Source organism: Chiloscyllium plagiosum, unplaced genomic scaffold, assembly GCF_037043375.1.
Source record: "Chiloscyllium plagiosum isolate Xiang-an unplaced genomic scaffold, Cpla_swu_hap1 HiC_scaffold_25, whole genome shotgun sequence".
Classification (NCBI taxonomy): domain Eukaryota; kingdom Metazoa; phylum Chordata; class Chondrichthyes; order Orectolobiformes; family Hemiscylliidae; genus Chiloscyllium; species Chiloscyllium plagiosum.
In genome coordinates, this window is record NW_028270163.1 from 55,563,362 (window position 1) to 55,590,422 (window position 27,061).

Below are 27,061 nucleotides of genomic sequence, written 5' to 3' on the forward strand. Positions count from 1 at the left end.
AAGGGTTCAGAAAAGATTTACAACGATGTTGCCAGGGTTGGAGGATTTGAACTATAGGGAGAGGTTGAACAGGCTGGGGCTGTTTTCCCTGGAGCGTTGGAGACTATAGGGTGACCTTATAGAGGTTTACAAAATTATGAGGGGCATGGATAGGGTAAATAGGCAAAGTCTTTTCCCTGGGGTCAGGGAGTCCAGAACTAGAGGGCATAGGTTTAGGGTGAGAGGGGAAAGATATAAAAGAGACCTATGGGACAACGTTTTCACACAGAGTGGTACGTGTATGGAATGAGCTGCCAGAGGATCTGGTGGAGGCTGGTACAATTGCAACATTTAACAGGCATTTGGATGGGTATATGAATAGGAAGGGTTTGGAGGGATATGGGCCGGGTGCTGGCAGGTGGGACTAGATTGGGTTGGGATATCTGGTCGGCGTGGACAGGTTGGACCGAAGGGTCTGCTTCCATGCTGTACATCTCTATGACTCTATGACTCTTGAAAGGTTTTAGTATCTGGTGTCTCAGGGAAAGTTAAGCTCCTAATAACCAAATAAAATGCTGTGGGTCTACTTCAATGATCTTCCCTCTGTTGTGGGGATAATCACCAGCCTCGGAGTCAGAGTCGGAGTTCAATGACAGAGTTTATTGTACAAGGAAATACCGGAGCTCCGGGGAGAGAAAGACATCAACAGCACAGTGGTCAGCTGCGAGTCTTCTCTCCACCCGGAGCACATATATACTTTTATACATTTTGTAATATAATAGATCAGTGAAAAGGTTATTGTCTTTGTAATATCGTTTGGTTATTGTAAATAGTTAATAGTTTCAGTGCAGTCATTGTCAGTTCCAGCGCAACCTTTGTTAATTTCAGCGCGGTCATTGTCAGTTTCAGCACAGACATTATCAGTTTCAATGTCTGCGCTGAAGTCTATTGCTGTAGTAATGGGCACTAATTGCTCTTCCTGAGAAGGATGATTACTGCAGCCTTGGTTATTATCACTCTGTATTGAGTCTGTATAAGACTGTTAGCATTTCTATTAAAGGTGTTGGCTGGACCCAGACACATCGGCGGGGAGTGTACGCTATTCATGTGTATTCTCTCTCCTATCTGCCTTAAACAAATCAACTAGGTTGTTAGTGCATTGTACTGGCATTCTGGTTGCCCCAGGCAGTGTCTGTGTTTGCTCTGCTGTCTCTCTCCATATTGTGGTCCGGCAGCCATCTTGTGTGTCCATGTGCCTAGTGTCATCCTGCTCCATGCCATCTCCCACTTCACCTCTATCATAAGGTCAGAAGTGGGAATGTTTGCCAATGATTGCACAATGTTCAGTTTCATTCGCGACTTCAAGCAAAGCATGTTCAAATGCAACAAGACCTGGACAATATCGAGGCTTGGGCTAATAAGTGCCAAGTAATATTTGCACCACACAAATGCCAGGCTTGAACATTGACAATAAGAGACAATCTGCCACCGCCCCTTGACATTCAATGGTGCTCTTATGACTGAATTCCCCTCATCAACATCCTTCAAGTTATCATTGACTAGAAACTCAACATAAACACAGTAGCTGCAAGAGCAGGTCACAGGCTAGGAATACTTCCGCAAGTAACTTACCTCCTGACTCCCCAAAACCTGTCCACCATCTACAAGGTGTAAGTTAGGAGTGTAATGGAATTACTCCCCACTTGCTTGGATGAATGCAGCCCCAACAATACTCAATAAGCTTGACACAATCCAGGACAAAGCAGTTTACCTTAGTGGCACTACATCCACAAGCATCTGCCCCATCCACCAACAACACTCAGTACAAACAACTGCTATCTACAAGATGCACTGCAAAAATTCACCAAACAACCACAGATGGCACCTTTCACACCCATGACCACTTTCATCTGGAAGGACAAGGACAGCAGAGATGTGGGAACTCAACCATCAAGTCTCCTTCCAAGCTGTGTACCATCCAGACTTGGAAGTATATCACCATTCCCTCACTGTTGCAGGGTCAAAATGCTGGAATTCCCTCCTTAATGGCATTTTGGATCAACCCACAGCAGATTGACTCCAGCGGTTCAAGGCAGCAGCTCACAGCCACATTCTCAAGGGCAACGAAGGACGGATAACAAATGCTGGCCAGCCAGTGACATTCACATCCCAAAATTAGTTGAATAAAAGCAATCAGCAGAATTACTCATTGATTTTAATGTCTCTAATGTCATTTGCTTGGGAAAAAATGCATTTTCTTCCCCACATACTGGGCCCAGTTTTCGACAGCAGAATCAAATGAGTCAAGCTTCCAAAATAAAGGCATGATGCCAGAAATGCTTACCTCAACTCAAAAGACAATTGCTGTGAGCAAATTCTCTTGAGGACCATGCTGGTTTCTCTCATCACCACTGAAATAACTCCTTGAAGGCCGTTATTCTGTCGCATGTCGTTATTATTTACGCATGCACAGTCCATGGACTCTGACCAGCTAGTTAACAGCCAATCCCTAGAATAATATGAATCTCTAACACTTCTTTTTTTTTTCCTTTTTTTGTTTTCTTTTCTTTATTTTCCCCCATACTACCGCCTAACAGTGGTAGTGCTTATTTTTCCCCAGCATCCATGTTGTGGAGAAGTGTGTGCAGGTGTAGGACACAGTGAAGAACAACAAGTGCGCAAATCTTTATTTATATTCCACCACCAGGAAGAAAGGAAACACCAGAGTGGCCACTGACAAGCAGTGCCCTTCTTGACAAAGGGCAATGCTGCGTGATCAAAAAACAGTGGAGGGGAGGGCAAGGATTAAATCAACATGGAGTTAGAGGGGGAAATAAAACACTCAGACTTCTGTTTATACCTGTCAGCCAGGGGTCCATGATTGGTCCAGATTAATATCCCCAAATCAGGGCCCTCATTCCAATCACTACACTAGTATAGCTGGCAATGTCCTCAACCCATGAATTAATTAAAAAAAGTTGTTTCTGTCTCATTCTCCTGCTCCAGCTCATGGTGAATCTGCAGGATGTAGTTCTCCAGTTGGGAGAAAGCTGATCAGTCAATAGCTTGGGCACGTTTTCTCACCTGTCACCTACATGGAGTGAGCAGAGGGCGTCCTGAAAGGACTGCTCTGTCACCAGATGATTAGATATATCATCCCTAAGCTACACACTTCAGCTGGATTTAGAACATTAAGTGCCTTATTGTGGACATGATCTTCACAGGTGGTAGGTCAGGATTCAATGACATGTCAAGCCATAGTAACCAGGCCCACCTTGTGCTGGTCTTCCCTCACCTAATTTGCACTGAAGGCTTTTGTCTGAACCTCTACCTGGTACCTCCATCAGATTTTGTTACCATGGGTAACCATACTGGGAGCAAGGACCTCTTGATGGCATTAGGAGATTGTGGTCTGCAGATGCTGGAGATCAAAGTTGAGAGTGTGTTGCTGGAAAAGCACAGCAGGTCAGGCAGCATCCGAGGAGCAGGAGAATCGACGTTTCAGGCCGGAGTCTTTCAAGGGATCATCAGGCACACGTTCCACCACATCAAACTGACAATCCACAAAAAATTAGTGCAAGAATATCTCTCCTTAAGGAGACCAAAAATGTATCCAGTACTTTCGACATGATCATAACAATGGCAGTTGTAATAATTTTTTTCCCTTTTCTACTTACAATGGAGGCCAACCTAATTACTTACTGTACCAGCTCACTAACATTAGTTTATTTTTGTGGAAGGTTATCAAATCTCTTTCAACAACAGTATTCAGTAGTCTCTCTCCATTTAAATTATAATCTGCTTTTCTATTCTTTCAACTAAAGTGGATGACCAAATATTTAACCAAGTTTTACCAGTTTATTTTGTGTTATTTGAGCAAACAAAATAAAAGCAAAAGTAGACCATTCAGCCTCCAGATTCTACTCCACTATCAATAAGATTATGATTGATCCATTTGTGTTTCAAATCCACATTCCCATCTATCCCCAATAACATTTGATTGTCTTGCCTAATGAAAATCTACCACCTCAGTCTCAAAAACGTTTGAGAAAAAAAAGTCCTCATATCTGTTCTGAAAGGGCAACCTGAATTTTAAAACAGTGCCCCTAATTCTGCACAAACCCACAAGATGATACACTCTTTCCACATCCATCCTGTCAGTTCATTCAGCATTTATACATTTCAACCCAATGACCCTTCACTGTTTTAACTCTAGTGGAAATAAATTCAGCCTGCCCAAACGTCTGCTAATAAGACATCACACTTATGCCAGGCATTAATCTAGAAACAAACTCTGAATCATGTTCAATGCATTTACATCCATTCTAAATAAAACAGACCAAAACTGCATACAGTATTTGAGACACAGTCTCACAAGTGTCACATATAATTGAAACATAATATCCTTACTTTTGCATTCAATTCTTCTCATAATAAATGATAACAGCCCATCAGCCTTATCGCTTATATGCTGAAACAGCATTCAAACTTTGTTATTCATGCGCTAGAACACCTAGATTCTTTCTAACGTCAAACTCTGCAGTCATTCTCCATCTCCAGGAGATGAAGAGATAGTAAATGAATATTTTGTGTTAGTTTTTTACTGAGGAGAAAGAAATGGAGGCTAGAGAACTCAAGGAAATAAATATTGAAGTTTTGAAAACAGTTCACATTACAGAAGAGATAGTGATAGAGATCTTAGAAAATATAAAGATGGATACAGGTCCAGAACTTGATCTCTTATCTCAGGACTTTGTGGGAAGTTGGGGAAGAAATTGCATATCCCCTTGCAGAAATATTTGTATCCTCTATAACCACAGATGAGGTGCCAGATGACTGGAGAATGGCAAATGTTGTGCATTTAGTTAAGAAGGGATGCAAGAGAAGTCTGGGGAACGATAGAGCAGTAAGTCTGACTTCGATAGTGGCTAAGTTGTTGGAAGTGCATTTAATCAAGCCATGCTCTTCCAGATGGTCATATATCATATCCCTCAGAATCCTTTCTAAAACCTTGCAGACAACAGACATGAGACTTACTGGTCTGTAATTGCTGGGGATTTCCCTATTTCCTTTCTCCTTTCTTGAAGAGAGGAATTACATTTGCCTCTCTCCAGTCCTCAGGTACAATTCCAGTGGAGAGTGAGGATGCAAAGATCTTCGCAAGTGGCGAAGCAATTATATTTCTCATTTCCCAAAGCAGCCGAGGACAAATCTGGTCCAGGCCTGGAGACTTAATGTTTGACAAAATTTTCAGCACATCAGCTTCCTCTATCTCTATCCATTCCAGCATGCACACCTGCTCTTCAAAGGTTTCATTCACTACAAAGTTTGCTTCTTTTGTAAAGACAGAAGCAAAAACTCATTTAGGGCTTCCTCAGACTCCACACACAAGTTCCCTATGCTATCCCTGATTGGTCCTACTCTTTCTTTGACCATTCTCTTATTCCTCACATAAGTGTAAAATGCCTTTGTGTTCTCCCTAATCCGTTCTGCCAAGCCTTTCTCATGTCCCTTCCTGGCTCTCCTCAGACCACTTTTGAGCTCCTTCCTCGCCTACCTGTAATCCTCTAGAGCTGAGCTTGACCATAGCTTCCTCCACCTTATGTAAGCTACCTTCTTCTTTTGACGAGAAGCTCCACCGCTGTCGTCATCCAAGGTTCCTTTATCTTACCCCTTCTTGCCTGTCTCAGAGGGACATATTTATTCATCACTCGCAACAACTGTTCCTTAAAAAGTCTCCACATATCTATAGTGCCTTTACTCATGGAACAATTGCTCACAGTCCATGCTTCCTAACTCATGTCTCATCGCATCATAGTTTCCTCTTCCCCAATTAAATATCCTCCCATTTTGCCTAATCCTCTCCTTCTCCATAGCTATGTAGAATGTGAGGCAGCTGTGGTCACTATCACCAAAATGCTCTCCCACCACAAGATCTGATACCTGCCCCGGCTCGTTTCTGAGCACCAAGTCTAGAATGGCCTCTCCCCTCGTCGGCCTGTCAATGTACTGAGTTAGGAAATCCTCCTGAACACACCTTACAAAAACAGCTCCATTCAAATCTTCTGCTCGAAGGAGGTTCCAATCAATATTGGGAAAGTTAAAGTCACCCATTACAACAACCCTACTACGTCCACACTTTTCCAAAATCTGCCGACCTATGCTTTCTTCAATCTCCCTGCTGCTATTGGGGGGCCTGTAGTAATCCCCTAACGAGTTGACTGCTCCCTTGCTGTTCCTAATTTCCACCCATACTGACTCGGTAGGCAGATCTTCCTCGACAATGGAAGCTTCTGTAGCTGTGATACCCTCTCTGATTAGTAGTGCTACACCCTCTCCTCTTTTTCCCCCCTCCCTATTCTTTTTAAAAGCTCTAAACCCTGGAACATCCAGCAATCATTCCTGCCCCTGAGAAACCCATGTCTCTGTTATGGCCACAACATAGAACCAGGTACTGATCCATGCTTTAAGTTCATCACTTTTACTCCTGATACTCCTTGCGTTAAAGCAAACACACTTTAACTGATCCCTCGGTTCCTTCCCAGGAAAATCCTTCCCACTAGCTGGTCTACCTCTTGTTATTGCCTCACCTGCATCAACTCTCACCTCCGTTATGCAACTAAGGTCCCCCCCCCCCGCCATACTACTTTTAACCCTCTCAAACTACTCAAGTAAACCTTCCACCCAGGGCATTGGTCCCCTTCCAGTTCAGATGCAACCAGTCCTTCTTGTACAGGTCCCACCTTCCCCAGAAGGCATCCCAATTATCTACACATCTGAAGGCTTCCCTCCTACACCAGCTGCGCAGCCACGTGTTAAGCTCTCTGTTCCTCACCTCGCTATCTCGTGGCACCGGTAGTAAACTAGAGAACACTACTCTGTTTGTCCTGCTTTGCAGTTCCATCCTAACTCCCTGAAATCACTTTTTATATTCTCAATCCTTTTTCTGACTATATCATTAGTGCCAGTATGTAACACAATTTCTGGCTGTTCGCCCTCCCCTTTTAGAACCTCATACATCTGATCGGAGACGTCCCGGAACCCGATCCTGACCACGAAATCTCCTGTCTATTCTCCTAACTATCGAGTCCCCTACCACTAGTACTTTTCTATTCTGCTCCCTTCCCTTCTTTGCCACAGTGTCAGGCTCATCAGGTTAAACATGATTTCCCTTTGACAAAATCATATCAATTCTTCCTAATTAGAGTCAGAGTCCTACAGCACAGAGACCAGGCCCTTCAGCCAAACTGACCCAGGCCAATAAAAATGCCTAACCCTACTTCCCTGCATTTGGCCCATATTTTTCTAAACCTTTCCTATCCGTGTACTTGTCCAAATGTCTTTTAAATGTTGTTAATGTACCGGCCTCAACCACTTCTGCTGGCAGCTCATTCCATATGCGTACCACCCTCTGTAAAAAAGTTGCCCATTAAGTTCCCTTTTATTCTTTCCCCTCTCACTTTAAACTAATGCACTCTAGTCCTCAACTCTCCAACCCTGAGAAAAAGACTGAGTGCATCATCCTATCCGTACCTCTCAGATCTTATACACTTCTTTAAGATCCCTCTCAGTCTTCCACGCTCTAAAGAAAAACTTCCTAGCTTCTCCAACCTCTCCCTATAACTCAGATCCTTGAATCCTGGCAACATCCTTATAAATTTCTTCTGCACTCTTTCCAGTTTAATAACTCTTTGCTATTGCAAAGTGACCAAAACTGAACACAATACTCCAAGTGCAGACCCATCAAAGTCCTGTACAACTGCAACATAACTTCCCAATTTCTACACTCAATGCCCTGACTGATGAAGGCCAATATGCCAAAGTCCTTCTTCACTGCCCTGTCTACCCGTGACTCCACTTTCAGAGAGCTGTGCACCTGAACTCTAAGGCTCCCCATTATACTACACTCCTTAAGGCCCTACCATTCACCATGAAATTCCTGCCTTGATTTGACTTTCCAAAGTGCAATACTTATCAGCAAGAAACTCCATTTGCCATTTCTTGATCTACTTCCCCAGCTGATCAAGGTCCTGCTGCAAATTCTGATAACCTTCTTCACTGTCCACGATACCTCCTATTTTAATATCATCTGCACACTTACTAATCATGCTTTGTACATTGTCATCCAAATTATTGATTTAGGTAACAAACAGCAATGGGCCCAGTACCGAACTTAACCACACCACTAGTAATAGGACTCCAGGCCAACAGGCATTCCACTATTACCCTCAGCTTTCCATCATCAAGACAATTGTGTATCCAACTTGCGAGCTCCCCCTGGATTCCGTGCAACCTACCACGTGGAATCTTATCAAAGGCCTTACTGAAATCCATATAGACTAGGTCTACTGCCCTGCTCACATCAATGTTCCTAGTAACTTCATCTAGCAAATTTGAGGCATGATCTCCCAAGCACAAAGCCATGCTGACAATTCCTGATGAAGGGCTTTTGCCCAAAACATCAATTCACTTGCTCTTTGGATGCTGCCTGACTTGCTGTGCTTTTCCAGCACCACACTCTCACCCTATTCCTAATCAAACCCCATCTTTGCAAATGCATGTATATCTTAGAATCTTCTCAAGTTACCTACCCACCACAGATGTTAGGCTTACTGGTCTATAGTTCCCAAGTTTTTCTTTGCAACCCTAATTCAGGAAGATCACAAACTTCACTACTCTCCAGTCTGGTGGGACCTCACCCTTGGCTAATGATGATGTAAAAATATCAGCCAGGGGTCCCATAATTTCTCCTCTAGCCTCTTGTAGAGTTCTTAGATATATCTAGTCAGAATTGGGAGATTTAGCCACCTTCATACATTCTAATACATAGAGTCATAGAGATGTATAGCACGGAAACAGACTCTTTGGTCCAGCTCGTCCATGCCGACCAGATATCCCAACCTTATCTAGTCCCATCTGCCATCACCTGGCCATATCCCTCCAAACCCTTCCTACTCATATACGTATCCAGATGCCTTTTAAATGCTGCAATTGTACTAGCCTCCACCATTTCCTCTGGCAGCTCATTCCATACACGTACCACACTCTGCATGAAAAAGTTGCCCCTTAAGTCTCTTTTATATCTTTCCCCTCTCACCCTAAACCTATGCCCCCTAGTGCTGAACTCCCTACCCCAGGGAAAAGACTTTGTCTATTTATCCTATCCATGCCCCTCATGATTTTATAAACCTCCATAAAGTCACCCCTCAGCCTCTGACACTCCAGGGAAAACAGCCTCAGACTATTCAACCTCTCCCTATAGCTCAAATCTTTCAACCCTCGCAACATCCTTGTAAATCTTTTCTGAATCCTTTCAAGTTTCACAACATCCTTCCAATAGGAAAGAGACCAGAATTGCACACAATATTCCAAAAGTGGCCTAACCAATGTCCTGTACAGCCGCAACATGACCTTCCAATTCCTGTACTCAATACTCTGACTAATAAAGGAAAGCATACCAAAAGCCTTCTTCACTATCCTATCTACTTTCGACTCTACTTTCAAGGAGCTATGAACCTGCACTCCAAGGTCTCTTTGTTCAGCAACACTTCCTAGGACCTTACCTTTAAGTGTATAAGTCCTGCTAAGATTTGCTTTCCCAAAATGCAGCACCTCACATTTATCTAAATTAAACTCCATCTGCCACTCCTCAGCCCATTGGTCCATCTGATCAAGATCCCATTGTGGTCTGAGGTAACCTTCTTTGCTGTCCACTACACCTCCAATTTTGGTGTCATCTGCAAACTTACTAAGTATATTTCTTATGCTCACATCCAAATCCTCCTTTGTGATAGGGACTGTCCCTGAGATATGACCACTAACTTCCCCAAGTTCCCAAGTCTTCATGTCTTTTTCCATGGTAAACACAGAGGGAAAGTATTCATGGAAGACCTCGCCCAATTTCTACAGTTCTACATATACATGTCCACTTTGGTCCTTGAGCAGTCATATTGTCTCTCTAGTTGTTCTTTTTCCTTTAATACACTAAAAGAACCTCTTTAGTTTCATCCTAATCTTCTCAGCCAAGGCTATCTCGTCCCCACTTTTCACCCTCCTGATTTTCTTCAGTAAACTCCAGTATCTCTGACATAACTCCAGGGATTCCTAATGCCTGTTTCTGAGCCATACTCTTTTTTCTGATCAAAGCCTCAATATCTCATCATCCAAGGTTGCTGTCAACCTTGCCTTTCACTCTCACAGTAACATAGAGACCTTGAACTCTAGCTATCTCACTTTTAAAGGCCTCCCACTTGCTGGAGGTCCCTTTGCCTACAAACAAACCACTTCAATTAACCCCTGCAAGCTCCCGTCAAATTCCATCAAAACTTGCCTTCTCCCAATTTAGAACTTGAACTTGTGGACCAGTTTTGTCCTCTCCATAACTACTTCAAAATTATTAGAACTATGGTCATTTGTCCCAAAGTGTTCCCCATACTGTCACCTGTCCTGCCCCATTTCCCAAGAGTAGGTAGAGTTTTGCCCCTTCCCCAATAGGACCCTGTATATACTGCTTAAGGAAAGGTTCCTGAACGCACTTAATAAATTCCACCCCATCTAAGTCCTTCACACTCTAGCAGTCCCAGTCTATGTTAGGAAAATTAAAATCCCCTAATATGACAACCCTATTGTTCCTGCAAGTCTCCCCAATCTACCTGCAGATTTGTTCCTCTCATTCCTTTAAAAAATGAGATAACAAGAGTTCAGAGATAGTATGTCTTGTTAGTGTAAAGGGCAAGGCTGGTAGCCATAGGAAATGCTGGATGATTAGTGAAATTGAGGCTGTGGTCAAGAAAAAGAAAAAGGCATATATCAAGTATAGACGGCAGGTATCGAGTATAGGGGCAGTAGGAATATACTTAAGAGGAAAATCAGGAGGGCAAAAGGGGACTGGAGATAGCTTTGGAAAATAGTTAACGAGAATCCAAAGAAATTCTATAAGTACATTAAGGGCAAAATAGTAACTAGAGAGAGAATAAGGCCCCTTAAAGATCAACATAGCCGTCTATGTGTGGACAGTAGCTGGGAGAGATACAAAACAAATATTTCATGCTAGCATTTACTGTGGAGAAGGACATAGAAATTTGGGTACTTAGGGAAATAAACAGTGATGCCTTGAAATGAGTCCATATTATAGAAGAGGAGATGCTGCAGTTCTTCAGACATTTAAATGTAGATTAATCCGTGGGACCTGATCAGGTATTTCCCAGAACTGTGTGGGAAGCTAGGAAAGTGATTACTGGGCCCCTTGCTGAGATATTTGTAACATAAACAGCCATGGGAGAGGTGCCTAAAGATTGGAGGTTGGCTCATGTGGTGCCATTATTTAAGAAAGGCTGGAAGGAAAAGCCAGGAAATTACAGACTGGTGAGACTTAAGTCAGTGCTGGGTAAGTTGTTAAAGGGAATTCTGAGGTCAAATGAAGAAACTGTTGAAATCCATATTTATCCCGTGTGGTTTCAGGGTCCCAAGGCAGAATTTAAGGCGTTCTGCCTCCAGGTGTTGGGTGGTAACGGTTTGGCCGTGGAGGAGGCCCAGGATCTGCATGTCCTTGATGGAGTGGGAGGGGGAGTTGAAGTGTTCAGCCATGGAGTGGTGAGGTTGGTGGGTTTGGATATCCCAAAGATGTTCTCTGAAACGATCCACAAGATGGCGTCCTGTCTCCCCGATGTAGAGGAGACCACATCAGGTGCAATGTCTCTAGGATGTGGAAAGATCCTTTGGGGCCTTGAACAGAGGTGAGGGGAGTGGTGTGGGCGCAGATTTTGCACTTCCTGCAGTGACAGGAAAGCTGCCAGGAGTGAGGTGCGGGCTGTTGGGGGGCGTGGACCTGACGAGGAAGTCGCAGACGGAATGGTCTCTCGGGAACGCTGATAGGAATGGGGAGAGAAATATATCTCTGGTGGGGTCCGTTTGGAGGTCACTGAAGTGACAGAGGATGATGCAATGTATGTGGAAGTTGGTGGGGTGGAAGCTGAGAACTGGGGGGAGGTTCTGTTCTTGCTGTGTTGGGAGGGGTGGGGTTCAAGGGCGGTGGTGTGGTAAATGGAGGAGAGGCGCTGGAGGGCTCGTGGTAAGTGAAATTGCGATCTTGGAAGGAGGCCATCTGGGATTTTCTAAGGTGAAATTGGTCATCTTGGGAACAGATGCAGTGGAGGTGGAGGGATTGGGAATAAGGGATGGCGTTTTACAGGAGGTAGGGTGGGAGGAGGTGTAGTCTAGGTAGCTGTGGGAGTCGGTGGGCTTGTAGTAGATGTCCGTGGTAAGTTGGTCGCCAGAGACAGATATGGAGTGGTCCAAGAAGGGAAGGGAAGTATCTGAGATGGTCCAGGTGAATTTGAGGTCAGGGTGAAAGGTGTTGGTAAATTTGATGAACTGTTCAACCTCCTCATGGGAGCATAAGGTAGCACCGATACAGTGGAACAGGTCGGAGTGGTGCCAGTGTAACTGCAGAAGATGGATTGTTCCACATACCCGACAAAGAGGCAGGCATAGCTGGGTCCCATGCAGTTTGGAGGAAGTGGGAGGATTGGAAAGAGAAGTTGTTGAGGGTAAAGATCAGTTCAGCCAGGCGGATGAGGGTGTCGGTGGAAGGGTACTGGTTGGGACAGCGTAAGATGAAGAAACGGAGGACTTGGAGGCCTTTGTCATGGCGGATCGATGTGTACAGGGCTAGATGTCCATGATGAAGATGAGGCTTTGAGGACCGGGGAGGAGGTGAAGGGCATTGTAGTGTCCCAAATGTAGGCGAGTTCCTGGACTAAGGGGGACAGGACGATGTCAAGGTAGACAGAAATGAGTTCACTGAGACAGTTGCAGGCTGAGACAATGGGTCGACCTGGGAAGTCAGGTTTGTAAATCTTTGGTAGGAGGTACAATCGGGCAGTGCAAGGTGACAGAGGGTTGCTTTTTGGACTGGAAGCCTGTGACCAACAGTGTACCACAAGGTCCAGTGCTGGGTCCACTGCATTTAATCAATTATATAGATGATCTAGATGTTAATATAGCAGGTATAGTTAGTAAGTTGCAGATGACAGCAAAATAGATGGTGTAGTGGAGAATATCAAAGTACAACAGATTAGATTCCCTTCAGTGGGGGAACAGGCACTTTGGCCCAACCAGTCCACACCGACCCTCCAAAGAGGAACCCACCCAAACCCATTTCCCTCTGACTAATGAACCTAACACTATGGGCAATTTAGCATGGCCAATTCACCTGACCTGCACATCTTTGGTCTGTGGGAGGAAACCGGAGCACCTGGAGGAAACCCACGCAGACACAGGGAGAATATGCAAACTCCACACAGACAGTCGCCCAAGGCTGGAATCGAACTTGGGACTCTGGCGCTGTGAGGTAGCAGTGCCACTGAGCCACTGTGGCACCCCTAAGACCGTGATCAGACGGGCCAATGAGTGGCAGATGCAGTTTAATTTAGATAAATGTGAGATGTTGCATTTTGGCAAGGCAAACAAGGGCAGGAATTATACACCTAATGGTAGGGCCCTCGAGAGTGTTGCCAAACAAAAAGACCTAGGAGTGCAGGTGCATAGTTCCTTAAAAGTGGAGTCACAGATCAACAGGGTAGTGAAGGCAGCACTTAGCACACTTTTTTCATTGGTCAAAAGATAGAGTATAAGAATTGGGGTGACATATTGCAGCTAAACAGGACTTTGGTGAGGTCACTTTTAGAATACTGCATGCAATTCGCATCGCCCTTCTATAGGAAGGATGTTGTTAAATTTGAGTGTGCAGAAAAGATTTACAAGGATGTTGCCAGCACTGGAGAGTTTGAATTGTAGGGAGAGGCTGAATAGACTGGGGCTTTGTTCCCTGGACTGTTGGAGGCTGAATGGTGACCGTTCAGGATGTTTTAAGAGGTACCTAGTACCCAATATTTGAATTTCTAAACGTTTTTCAATAAGATACCCTATATAAGGTTATTCATAAAACAAGAACCCATGGTTTTAGGGGTAATATATGAGCATGTATAGAGGATTGACTAATGATCAGAAGTCAGCAATTTGGAATAAAGGGACATTCAGGAACTCATGGAGTGCCACAGGCATGAGTGCAGTGGTCACAATTATTTACAACATATATTAGTGACTTGGATGATGAAAGTGAATATACTATTGCCAAGTTTGTGGATGACACAAAAATAGGTCGGAAGGCTAGTGGTGAAAGAGGACACAAAAATCTGTAGAGAGATATAGACAGGTTAAGTGAGTGGGCAAAAACTTGATCGATGGAATACCATGTGGGAAAATGAGAAACTACACACTTGGGCAGGATGATTAAAGGAGACGAATGTTATTTAAATGGAGGAGGACTGCAGAAAGTTGCAGCACAGTGAGATTTGTGGATCCCTGTGCAATAATAAGTCAAACAATTATCAACTATAAAGGCTTTATGGTTTTCAACCTAATTTTGGTTCACAATTTAAATTATTTATTTTGTAGTTTCTCTTTCTTATAAGAATTTATAGAAGACTGGCATTAATAAAATAATGACTGAAGGAATTGGTTAATTTTATATATTTACTTCAATATGCATCTTATATTAGTGTTAAAAGTACACATTTGTGATATCAACTATATTGACTTCAATTTTAAATGGTGCACATCAATTTGCGATGTAATGTAAATATCTTTATCTTATCTATTGATCAAATATTTTAGAGTAATTGAAACACAAACCTGTTATAGCAGACAAGAAACTAGAAGCCAATGAAAGAGCAATTGGATATGCAGAGAGCTGTCTGATGAAAAAAGCATAACGTGATATTTTAATTACATTAAATTTATTTAATTATTTATATTTAATTATTTTACCTTTACAATGGAAATTTAATTTCAAAACTCATATTTGTTCCAAAAAATGTTTAAATCCTATTTACCGGTTTCCTACCAGGAACTCTTCTGTTGTTTGGTGCTCAGTCCTACCACGTTTAAAAGCACAAAAAAGACCAATTGCAGCAGATACAAAGAGGATTAAAGCAAAAACAACATAGTCCCAGGGTTGAAAGGTATGATTCTCTGCCATGGTTGCTTCTTCAATAAAAATGAAAGCTCAAAAGAACAGGCTATGTACAATAATTCTGTTGACAATTTGATAAGCAGACTAAAGGTCAACACCTGCACTTCCATGCACATAGCTGTCCTTTTAACGCATATAAAGTAATTAATCTTCAAAAGTTACTTAATACTGTACTATTTCTTTACATATTATTGCTGCACTATATGCCAGTTAGCATTGTTATAGCCGCTTTACAAGACATCTGAAGGGCGTCAAGAAACTTACCATTATGAAAACTTTTCTTTCCTGAGTCCATTTGTTATTAGTGATGGTGTTCGAAAGGGAACTTTCTATTGTTAATCTGGACACTGAAATTCAATGTTGTATGGGTATTATGAGAAAGTAAATTTTCTATAAGTTGTTCAAAATGTTTTCAGAAAAAGATGTTTTGCAATAACTAAAATTTCAATGTCTAAATCTACAGCTCTAAACATTTTAAAAAGTTTACAATACATGTATCCACTGAATTGGTGATTTTAGATTACTCACAGTGTGTAAACAGGCCCTTCAGCCCAACAAGTCCACACTGAACCGGCGAAGAGCAAACCACCCCCCTACATTTACCCCTTCACCTAACACTATGGGCAATTTAGCATGGCCAATTCAGCTAACCTGCACATTTTTCAACTGTGGGAGGAAACCCACACAGACACAGGGAGAATGTGCAAACTCCACACAGACAGTTGCCTGAGGTGGGAACTGAACCCAGGTCTCTGGCGCTGTGAGGCAGCAGTGCTAACCACTGGGCCAATTGTTCCTTAAAAGCTAAAGCACACAAGATCCAAAGTATCATTTAATAAAATGCTCCACTCTTTTAAAAGCACATTTGTGTGTGTTTGCACTCATTTGAGAGAGAAAGCTCCAACATTTGTTTTGCATTCTCAAAACAAAGTGCTAGGAGAGACAGGGAACTCAAAATTCATGTTGGGACAAAGGCAAAAGTTGGATAGAGGAGAGAAGAGGGACCAATGGAGATATAAAATAAAAATGAGGGGCATCAATCAGACAAGCAGGAAGAAACTTTTCCTCTTATTAAATGAGACAATAAGCAGAGAGCACTGTTTTAAGGTAAGGAATAGGAGTATTAGAAAATGATGGGCAGGAACTCTCAATACATTTAAGAACTGTTTAGGTAAACTCTTGAAATGCTATAACCTACAAGGCTATGAGCCAAATGCTAGAGAATGAGATTAGAACAAATAGATGTTTGATAAATGGCATAGAGATGATGGGTCAAAGGGTATTCTTCTGTACTGTAAAAATGCCACAACTGCAATTCACAGGTTTACAACGGTTACAGTGCGCAAGTTATTCGACAATCTGTGCCAGCCCTCTGCAACAGCAATTCAGCTAGCTGACCCCTCATCCTTTCCCTATAGTTCTGTGATCTCTTTTTTCCTCTTCAGAAGCTTATTCAATTTCTTCTTAAAGCTCACAGATGAACCTGCTTTGATCACAAGCTCAGGCATATATTCCAGATCTCAACTACTCACTGATATTTTCCTCATATTACCACCGTTTCTTCCACCAGTCAACTTACAGCTGTGTTATCCAGTTCTCAACATGTGCACCAAGAAAAACAAAAAATAGCCCGAGTAGATGATACATCCCCTCAAGCCTGCTCCACCATTCAATACAGGCATTGGTGATCATCTGCCCCAGTGTAAATTTTCGATTATATTCAAATACATCTGGCATGGATACAGAATTGGTTCACTGGCAGAAGGCAGAGAGTGGGGATAAAGAGATCTTTCTCAGGATGGCAGCCGGTGACTAGCATTCCTCCACAGAGGTCAGTGTTGCGACAATTATTCAAGTTATATATTAACAATCTGGGTGAAATAACTGAGGGCATTATTGCAGATACAAAGATAGGTGGAGGGACAGGTAGTGTTGAGGAGGTGAAGAGGCTTGGACTGCAGAAGGACTTGGATAGACTAGGAGAATGGGCAACGAAGTGGCAGATAGAATACCGTGTGGGAAAGTGTGAGGTAATGCACTTTGGTAGGAGGAATAGAGGTGCAGATTATTTTCTAAACAGGGAAAGTGTTTGGAAATCTGAAACACAAATGGATTTAGAAGACTTCGTTCAGGATTCAAAACGTGTGGTGCTAGAAAAGCACACATTTTGAATATTATGAGTAACTTTGAGCCCGGCGTCTAAGGAAGGATGTGCTGGCTTTCAAGGGGATCCCGGGGATATTTACAAGAATGATCCCAGGAATTAGAGGCTTGTCTTATGAGGAGCAGTTGAGGACTCTGGGTCGACTGAGTTTAAAAGGGGAAAGATCAATGTAACTTACAGAATACTGAGAGATCTGCATCAAGTGGACGTGGAAAAGAGACTAGGACCCAAGGGCGTAGCCTCAGAGTGAAGGATTGACCTCTAGAACAGAGATGAAAAGGAATTTTTTCAGTCACAGGGCAAAGAATCTGTGAAACTCATTGCCACAGAAGGTTGTAAAGGCCAAAAGTCAATAAGTTTATTTAGATGGGATCAAAGATTACGAGGAGAAGGCAGGAGAATGGGGTTGAGAAACATCAGGCATGACTGAATGGTGGAGAAGACTTGATGGGGCTAATGGCCTAATTCTGCTCCTATATCTTGGTCTTACGATTATCCTCTGAGGTAGGCAATTCCAAATATTCACAATGTTCTGAAGCAAATTAACCTCTCAGTCCTCAAATATTGACCCCCTATCCTGAGGCAGTGGCCCTGTGCTTTAGATTTCTAGGCAGGGAAACAATCTTGTAGCATCTACCCTGACAAGCACTTTCATAGTTACACGTGCATCAGTGAACTTTCTAAATTCAGCTTGCTTCAATATCAAGGGCAGATCATAAGCCAGAAGGAGGACACCATGTGCAGAGAGAATATTGGACAGATAAAATGGTTTACTAAAGAGAGTCCTGCCTAAACAAGTGGGATCATAGAGTCAGAGCACAGAAACAGACACTTCAATCCAAGTCACCCATGCCAGACATGTTTCCTCATCTGGACTAGTCCCATGCCTGCATTTGGCCCATATCCCACTAAACCTTTCTCATTCATGTATCAAATATCTTTTACATGTCGTGATTGTACCTGCCTCTACAATTTCCTCTGGCAGCTCATTCCATATATGCACCATTCTCTGTGAAAAAGATCCATTTTAAATCTTTCCCCTCTTATCTTAAACCTATGTCCTCTAGCTTTAGACTCCCCTACCCTTGGAAAAATACCTTGGCTATTCACCTAATATATGCCCCTCATGATTTTATAAACCTCAATAAAGTCACTTTTCAGCCTCTGATGCCCCATGGGGAAAAAGTCCCAGTTTATTCTTATCATTCAAACTCGCCAGTCCTGCGAACATCCTTGTAAATTGCAGTAGCAATAGAAGAAAAGCTCAGCATCATCTTGGGCTCTTAATTCATTGAGGAGAGGGTTATGAGGATTGAATATAGGGCATTTGCTAAAGGCATATTGTTCAGAAAATGGGAATTCAGAGGACATCACAAATACATGGTAATGGGGTGATATTCAAAGAAGATAAGGGATCTGAGGAAAGTAGATAGAGAAGGATGTTTGTACCAATGAGTTGTTTCTGCTTGCAATACTTCAAATCTGAGAGGTAGATTAAAAGGTATGTTTTAATGTTAAAGCATGGATGAGACAAAGGATGAAACTGCAGGCTATGAAGATTTGAGACAGGGGAGTAACTATTGCTTAAGAGAGAGGTCAGGAGTATGCAAGTGGCAGTACAAAGCATTGAGACCAGCAGAAACCCTTTCCTTTCCCATCCAGTTCTCTACATTATGACTATTCAAGTCATTGTTCAGATAATTGAACACCCTGATTCTCTCTACACTATATTTTGTAACTCTAATTTATCTGTAAATTTACTCCTTCGTACCTTTTTGCATTAATTGGTTCCACCCAGTAGATTGCGATTTTTGAGAAGATTTGTAGCTCAGGTTGAGGTTCACTTGCTGAGCTGGCATATTTGGTTAGGTTAGATTCCCTACAGTGTGGAAACAGGTCCTTTGGCCCAACAAGACCACTCCACCCCTTCAAATAGTAACCCACCAAGACCCATTTCCCTCTGACTAATGCACCTAACACTATTGGCAATTTAGTATGACCAATTCACCTTACTTGCACATCTTTTGACTGTGGGAGGAAACCAGAGCACTCAGAGGAATAACCACGCAGAGGCAGGGAGAATGTGCAAACTCCACACAGACAGTCGCCCGAGGCTGGAATCAAACATGGGACCCTGGTGCTGTGAGGCAACAGTGCTAACCACTGAGCCACCATACTGCCCCCACACGTTTTAGATTAGATTAAATTAGATTAGATTACTTACAGCGTGGAAACAGGCCCTTCAGCCCAACAAGTCCACACCGACCCTCCGGTTTTCAGATGTTTCATCACCATGCTAGGTAACATCATCAGTGAGCCTCCAGTGAAGCGCTGGTGTTCTGCCCCACTTTCTATTTATGTGTCTTGGTCTCTTAAGGTGGGTGATATCATTTCCGGTTCTTTTTCTCAGAGGTTGGTAAATGGAATCCAAATCAATGTGTTTCTTTATGGAGTTTCAGTTTGAATGCCAGGCCTCTAGGAATTCCTATGTGTGTCTCTGTTTAGCCTATCCTAAGATGGATGTGTTATCCCAATCGAAGTGGTGTCCTTCTTCATCTGTATGTAAGGATTCTCATGATAGTGGGTCATGTCTTTTGGTGGCTAGTTGGTGTTCTTGTTTCCTGATAGCTAGTTTTCTGCTATCTGTCCAATGTAATGTTTGTTACAGTCCTTGCAGGGTATTTTGTATATGACATTTGAAATTTCACAAAACAGGAGACAACAAAAAAGACTCATCTTAGAACATAGAACATAGAACAGTACAGCACAGAACAGCCCTTCAGCCCGCGATGTTGTACCGACCATTGATCCTCATGTATGCACCCTCAAATTTCCGTGACCATGTGCATGTCCAGCAGTCTCTTAAATGTCCTCAATGACCTTGCTTCCACAACTGCTGCTGGCAAAGCATTCCATGCTCTCACAACTCTCTGTGTAAAGAACCAGCCTCTGACATCCCCTCTATACATCCTGGTAAACCTCCTCTGAACCCTCTCCAAAGCATCCACATCTTCCCTATAATAGACCGACCAGAACTGGACGCAGTATTCCAAGTGCGGTCTAACCAAAGTTTTATAGAGCTGCAACAAGATCTCACGGCTCTTAAACTCAATCCCCCTGTTAATGAAAGCCAAAACACCATATGCTTTCTTAACAACCCTGTCCACTTGGGTGGCTATTTTAAGGGATCTATGTACCTGCACACCAAGATCCCTCTGTTCCTCCACACTGCCAAGAATCCTATCCTTAATCCTGTACTCAGCTTTCAAATTCGACCTTCCAAAATGCATCACCTCGCACTTATCCAGGTTGAACTCCATTTGCCACCTCTCAGCCCATCTCTGCATCCTGACAATGTCCCCCTGCAGCCTACAACAGCCCTCTATACTGTCAATGTCCCCCTGCAGCCTACAACAGCCCTCTATACTGTCAAAGACACCTCCAACCTTTGTGTCGTCTGCAAACTTGCTGACCCATCCTTCAATCCCCTCATCCAAGTCATTAATAAAAATTACAAATAGTAGAGGCCCAATGACAGAGCCCTGTGGAACACCACTGACTTCCAGGCAGTATATGTCCTTTCTACTACCACTCGCTGTCTTCTGTTGGCCAGCCAATTCTGTATCCAGGCAGCTAAGTTCCCCTGTATCCCATTCCTCCTGACCTTCTGAATGTGCCTATCATGGGGAACCTTATCAAATGCCTTGCTGAAATCCATATACACCACATCCACAGCTCGACCCTCATCAACTTTTCTAGTCACATCCTCAAAGAACTCGATAAGGTTTGTGAGGCATGACCTGCCCCTCACAAAGCCGTGTTGACTGCATTTAATTAAGCCATGCTCTTCCAGATGTTCATAAATCCTATCCCTCAGAATCCTTTCTAACACCTTGCAGACGACAGACATGAGACTGACTGGTCTGTAATTGCTGGGGATTTCCCTATTTCCTTTCTTGAAGAGAGGAATTACATTTCCCTCTCTCCAGTCCTCAGGTACGACTCCAGTGGAGAGCGAGCAAGCGACGAAGCAATTGCATTTCTCGTTTCCCAAAGCAGCCGAGGACAAATCTGGTCCAGGCCTGGTGTCTTGTCAATCTTAATGTTTGACAAAATTTTCAGCACATCAGCTTCCTCTATCTCTATCCATTGCAGCATGCACACCTGCTCTTCAAAAGTTTCATTCACTACAAAGTTCGTTTCTTTCATAAAGACAGAAGCAAAAAATTCATTTAGGGCTTCCCCTACCTCCTCAGACTCCACACACAAGTTCCCTATGCTATCCCTGATTGGCCCTACTCTTTCTTTGACCATTCTCTCATTCCTCACATAAGTGTAAAATGCCTTTGTGTTCTCCCTAATCCATTCTGCTAAGCCTTTATCGTGCCCCCTCCTGGCTCTCCTCAGACCACTTTTGAGCTCCTTCCTCGCCTGCCTGTAATCCTCTAGAGCTGAGCTTGACCCTAGCTTCCTCCACCTTATGTAAGCTACCTTCTTTCTTTTGACGAGAAACTCTACCGCTCTCGTCATCCAAGGTTCCTTTATCTTACCCCTTCTTGCCTGTCTCAGAGGGACATATTTATTTATCACTCGCAACAACTGTTCCTTAAACAGTCTCCACATGTCTATAGTGCCTTTACCATGGAACAATTGCTCACAGTCCATGCTTCCTAACTCATGTCTCATCACATCATAGTTTCCTTTTCCCCAATTAAATATCCTCCCATTTTGCCTAATCCTCTCCTTCTCCATAGCTATGTAGAATGTGAGGCAGCTGTGGTCACTATCACCAAAATGCTCTCCCACCACAAGATCTGATACCTGCCCCGGCTCGTTTCCGAGCACCAAGTCTAGAATGGCCTCTCCCCTCGTCGGCCTGTCAACATACTGAGTTAGGAAACCCGCCTGAACATATCTTACAAAAACAGCTCCATTCAAATCTTCTGCTCGAAGGAGGTTCCAATCAATATTGGGAAAGTTAGTCACCCATTACAACAACCCTACTACGTCCACACTTTTCCAAAATCTGCCGACCTATGCTTTCTTCAATCTCCCTGCTGCTATTGGGGGGTCTGTAGTAAACCCCTAACGAGGTGACTGCTCCCTTGCTGTTCCTAATTTCCACCCATACTGACTCAGTAGGCAGGTCTTCCTCAACAATGGAAGCTTCTGTAGCTGTGATACCCTCTCTGATTAGTAGTGCTACACCCTCTCCTCTTTATCCCCCCTCCCTATTCTTTTTAAATGCTCTAAACCCTGGAACATCCAGCAAGCATTCCTGCCCCTGAGAAACCCATGTCTCTGTTATGGCCACAACATCATAGCACCAGGTACTGATCCATGCTTTAAGTTCATCACTTTTATTCCTGATACTCCTTACGTTAAAGCAAACACACTTTAACTGATCCCTCGGTTCCTTCCCAGGAAAATCCTTCCCACTAGCTGGTCTACCTCTTGTTATTGCCTCACCTGCATCAACTCTCACCTCCGGTATACAGCTCAGGTTCCCACCTTGTGCCATACTAGTTTTAACCCTCTCAAACTACTCGAGCAAACCTTCCACCCAGGACATTGGTCCCCTTCCAGTTCAGATGCAACCCGTCCTTCTTGTACAGGTCCCACCTTCCCCTGAAGGCATCCCAATTATCTACATATCTGAAGCCCTCCCTCCTACACCAGCTGCGCCCTCTCCCTGTTCTTCGCCTCGCTATCTCATGGCACCGATAGTAAACTAGAGAACACTACTCTGTTCGTCCTGCTTTGCAGCTTCCATCCTAACTCCCTGAAATCACTTTTTATATGCTCAATCCTTTTTCTGGCTACATCATTAGTGCCAATATGTAACACGATTTCTGGCTGTTCTCCCTCCCCTTTTAGAACCTTACACACCCGTCGGAGACGTCCTGGACCCTGGCACCCGGGAGGCAACATACCTTCCGGGAATCCCGATCCTGACCACAAAATCTCCTGTCGACTCCCCTAACTATCAAGTCCCCTATCACGAGTACTGTTCTATTCTGCCCCCTTCCCTTCTTTGCCACAGAGTCAGGCTCTTCCTAGATGTCACAGTGGAACGAATAGTGTAATTGAGAACTGCAGACCAGCGTCTACGGAAAGCAACACACAGACCAGAAACTTAACTACAGAAGCAATCATCCCCACACCCACAAACGGAGCTGCATCAGGACATTATTAAAATGGGCCACAACACACTGCAGCATCCAGGATATAGGAGCAGCAGAATAAAATTACCTAGACAGTGTATTCAAGAAGAATGGGTACCCGATAAACACAGTCCGCCCAATTCTTAAACAACAAACCCAATCAAGTAGGCACAACATACCCAGAAACTCTAGCCGCACTACCATACAAAGATATCTCGGAGATGACTACTAGACTACTTCAACATGGTAGCCCACAAATCTACCAACACACTGAAACACTGATGAACCTAAAGGACCTTATACTAACAACCAGCAACATGAGTGTCATTTACAAAATATCCTGCAAGGACTGTAACAAACACTACATTGGACGGACAGGCAGAAAACTAGCCACCAGGATACACAAACACCAACTAGTGTTGTGGAGAAAATATAGAGAACCACCAGGAGACGCAGAGAATTCTTCAAGAAGTAGGTATTTTATTTGCAAACAAAAATCTGTGACACTGAGAAAGCAGATTCTCAAATTCCCCCGAACCTCAGGGTCCGTGGATTTTTATATCTGTTTTTAACATATTTCTGTTAGCTTATCAGCATATCCAACTATATTAATCAAAGTACCTCACTATAGCTACACAATAAACCAGTGATGTTAGTTCCCATTATCTCTTTAGTTGTACATTCTACTTAATGTTATTCTAATGTCACGGTTAGATATTTATTGCTAACTGTGCTACAGTGATCTTTCCATTCCTGACTAACCTGTCATGATAGATATTTAGCTATTCCATCTGTTACAATAGTCTCCTGTCTCAAGCTGACTCTATTAACTATTAATTAGATATTTTAACGTCATGTCCCAAATATTTATTGTCCCAATCTTGTCATAATAACACTTAACAGAGAAACTTGCTTTATTACTTGTGTTATCTCATCTCGCTATAGTGACCTTTGAGACTAAACCTTACTCTGCTAATTGGTGTAAGAATGTTCCACTATGGTTATCCCATCCTGCCTTCCACAGAACACAGACTGCCAGTGGTCTTCATGCTTTAACCCTTCCCATGCTTTCATGTTCTTTATTTTCCATATTTCCCCCCTTTGAGACCTACTGGTCTCACCCAGAGAAAGAAGACAATAAGCTCAGCCTGTCTTGTGCCCAATACAACAATATAGGTCCCAACACGGACTAAATAATTTTGGGATTCTGAGACTTAAAGGGTTCTTCCTCCTTTCCTGGGATCCCTTGGACCAAAAACCTGTCGTCCAGTAACCAGAACAGGAAAAAAGACCCAAGATCCCTCACAATCTAAGACCCGCGCGTTCTTCAAAAGTATCATCGACGTCCCCATGTGGACATATTCCTTGCACCGTGTCGGCTATTAGGTCATAATAGTAGAGCGGCGGAGTTCCATCAGAGGAGTAAGTACTTCCTAGGGTAGCTGAAATGACCACAAGTTGCCCTGTACTGACGCGAACTAAAAAGGATTTAATAAAAGGTAAAGAACAACAAAAGATGAAGGCAACAACAAGCAAAACTGCACCTACAATAAGATCAATCTTGACAAACCATGCTCCCCAAAACCCTAATATATTATTCAGCCAATCAAAAGCCTGATGACCAAACCCCGCAATGTCTTTTAGCTCCCGTCTTAGATTCTTAGTTTTTTCTATTGCTTTAATAAAAGATCCCCCAGGGCTAGTGTTGTTAGGTATAAAGGTACAGCAATGTTCCCCAAACATCACACAAACACTTTTTTTTTTCTGACAGTATCCAGTCTAGGGCCTATCTGTTTTGCCATGTCATTTTGGTAGTGGCATCCAATTGTTCTCCCAAGGCCACAAGGGCATTGTCAGTATAATTGATAAATCTCTGCCGGTTGTAATAAATGTAACTAATCCATTCAGCATTCTTGCTAACCCCTATCACTGGGATGAGAGCTTCCCAGCCCGCGGCAATCTTATTGCAGGCCTAAACTCATTAGGAATTCCTCTTGGCTGTCCTATGCTATCAATCCGAATTGTCGGATCAGAAACATACCGTCGTTTAGTTAGGCACAAAGCTGACTGTGACATCGCATCAAACTGCGCGTGTGGCGATATAACTACCTTGTGTAGGAGCATTACATGGGCACAGCTGCCAGTCCAGTCAGCGGGCAGCATTGAGCACAACCCTCCTTTCTTACCACACAGCCATCAAGTATCTGCCAGTGGGACGCATTGAGAATTTAAAACAGCCTCGAGTCTACCTCGAGTTCAATCGTATTCCCGCAAAGACCCTTAAAATAGTCGACTGGTGTGGAGCCATTTCGCTTAAAGCATTCAAAACTCAACCGTTCCTGTATCCTGAAAGCAGTCATCGGGAACGTGTAATTAGTCTTACTGGTGGACCACGGGGTACTATAACCACACCACCATTGGAGTTGCTACCTGCCCACATCATCCTGCTGATAGTACGTAGAGGCCTGAAGTAGGAGGCACCAAAATGGGCAATGGGATTGCCTTAAATTGATGAATCATCTGGGTTAAGAAGTCGGCTAGAGTGCTGCAAACGCCACTGAGTACAGGTGGTCGAGTTATAAGGCATAGGGACAACACAGTATTTGGGGGTTGCCTTAGTACACAAGAAACAGTCCTGTCTAGCCATCATTACAGCCGTATAATTTGCCCATTGATACCAGTGATTGTCACGGGCGCGTACCCGTGTTAGGACAGCAAGGACTACACTTCTAATACATCTTTGCCTCCCAGTCTGAATGATCCTGGCATTACCAGTCCAGGTCTGCCAACCTAATGGTGTCCAAGTCTGAGTATGCAGGTCTAGCATTAGAGAGGAAGGGTATTGGGGCACCCCCCATGTCTTCCCCATCCCCGCTGCCAGGAGAACTATGCTCCACATCTTCATCACAATCATTTCTAGAATGATCAGTATCCCCAAGAACTTCACCTGCACCTTGTTCTGAACCCTACTGAGGGGTACTAGCCTCCTGTGTGCCCTGCCCGTGTCGAAGTTCCTCGGCCTCAGCTCCACTTACCTTAATGTTAGAGTTAGTTTGTGTGGTGGGAGAGCTTTAGTACAATGATTAAGGTGGTACCATATGTGTCATCTTTCTACTTGGATGGTGGTAAATGATGCCTTAGTCACTACGAAAGGTCCCTCTCTCCTCGTCTCATTCCAGCGTCTTCCAAAAACCTGCACGTACACCCAATAGGTCCTTCCTCATTAACAGGTGCCGGTTCCCTTTGTGTTTCCTGCAGGTGGATAGTCTCATGTATCATAGTTAGCTGCTGCATATATTGCTTAAGTTCCAAGCTTAACTGCTCCAAGCTAAGCCCTTTGTATGGGCCTCTCCACCCGGGCACTGGCATAGGTCTACCTGCGAGCATCTCATGCGGTGTTAGATTGGTCATGCAATTAGTCTGCATGCGATAACTCATTAGCACCAACGGCAGCGCATCAACAAGGTTGGTGCTTGCGCAGATCTTGTTTAATTTGGCTTTCAATGTCCCATTAATCCTTTCCAAAATACCTTGTGACTGGGGATGATACACGCACCCAAACCTCTGTTTGATTCTCAAAGACTGCAGCATCAACTTAACTACTTTCTGAATGAAGGTAGACCCATCGTCTGAACTAATTTCCAACAGTATACCAGACCTTGGGATAACTTCATTCGTCAGAAATTTCACTACTGTCCCAGCTCCTGGTTTCAACCTAAT

At 43.4% G+C, this 27,061-nt stretch overlaps 1 protein-coding gene across 2 annotated transcripts in view; it reads right to left on the reverse strand.

The window, feature by feature from the left end:
• Positions 1-15,019, reverse strand: part of LOC122562359 (sodium-coupled monocarboxylate transporter 1-like) — a 187,459-nt gene extending 172,440 nt beyond the window's left edge. For both annotated transcript variants that reach the window (XM_088000753.1, XM_088000752.1), the window contains exons 1-2: positions 14,874-15,019; positions 14,674-14,735 (exon numbers count right to left, since the gene is read on the reverse strand). In XM_088000753.1, the coding sequence (XP_087856879.1) occupies positions 14,674-14,735; positions 14,874-15,019 (208 nt within the window). The remainder of the gene's footprint in view (positions 1-14,673; positions 14,736-14,873) is intronic.
• Positions 15,020-27,061: the final 12,042 nt, after the last annotated feature.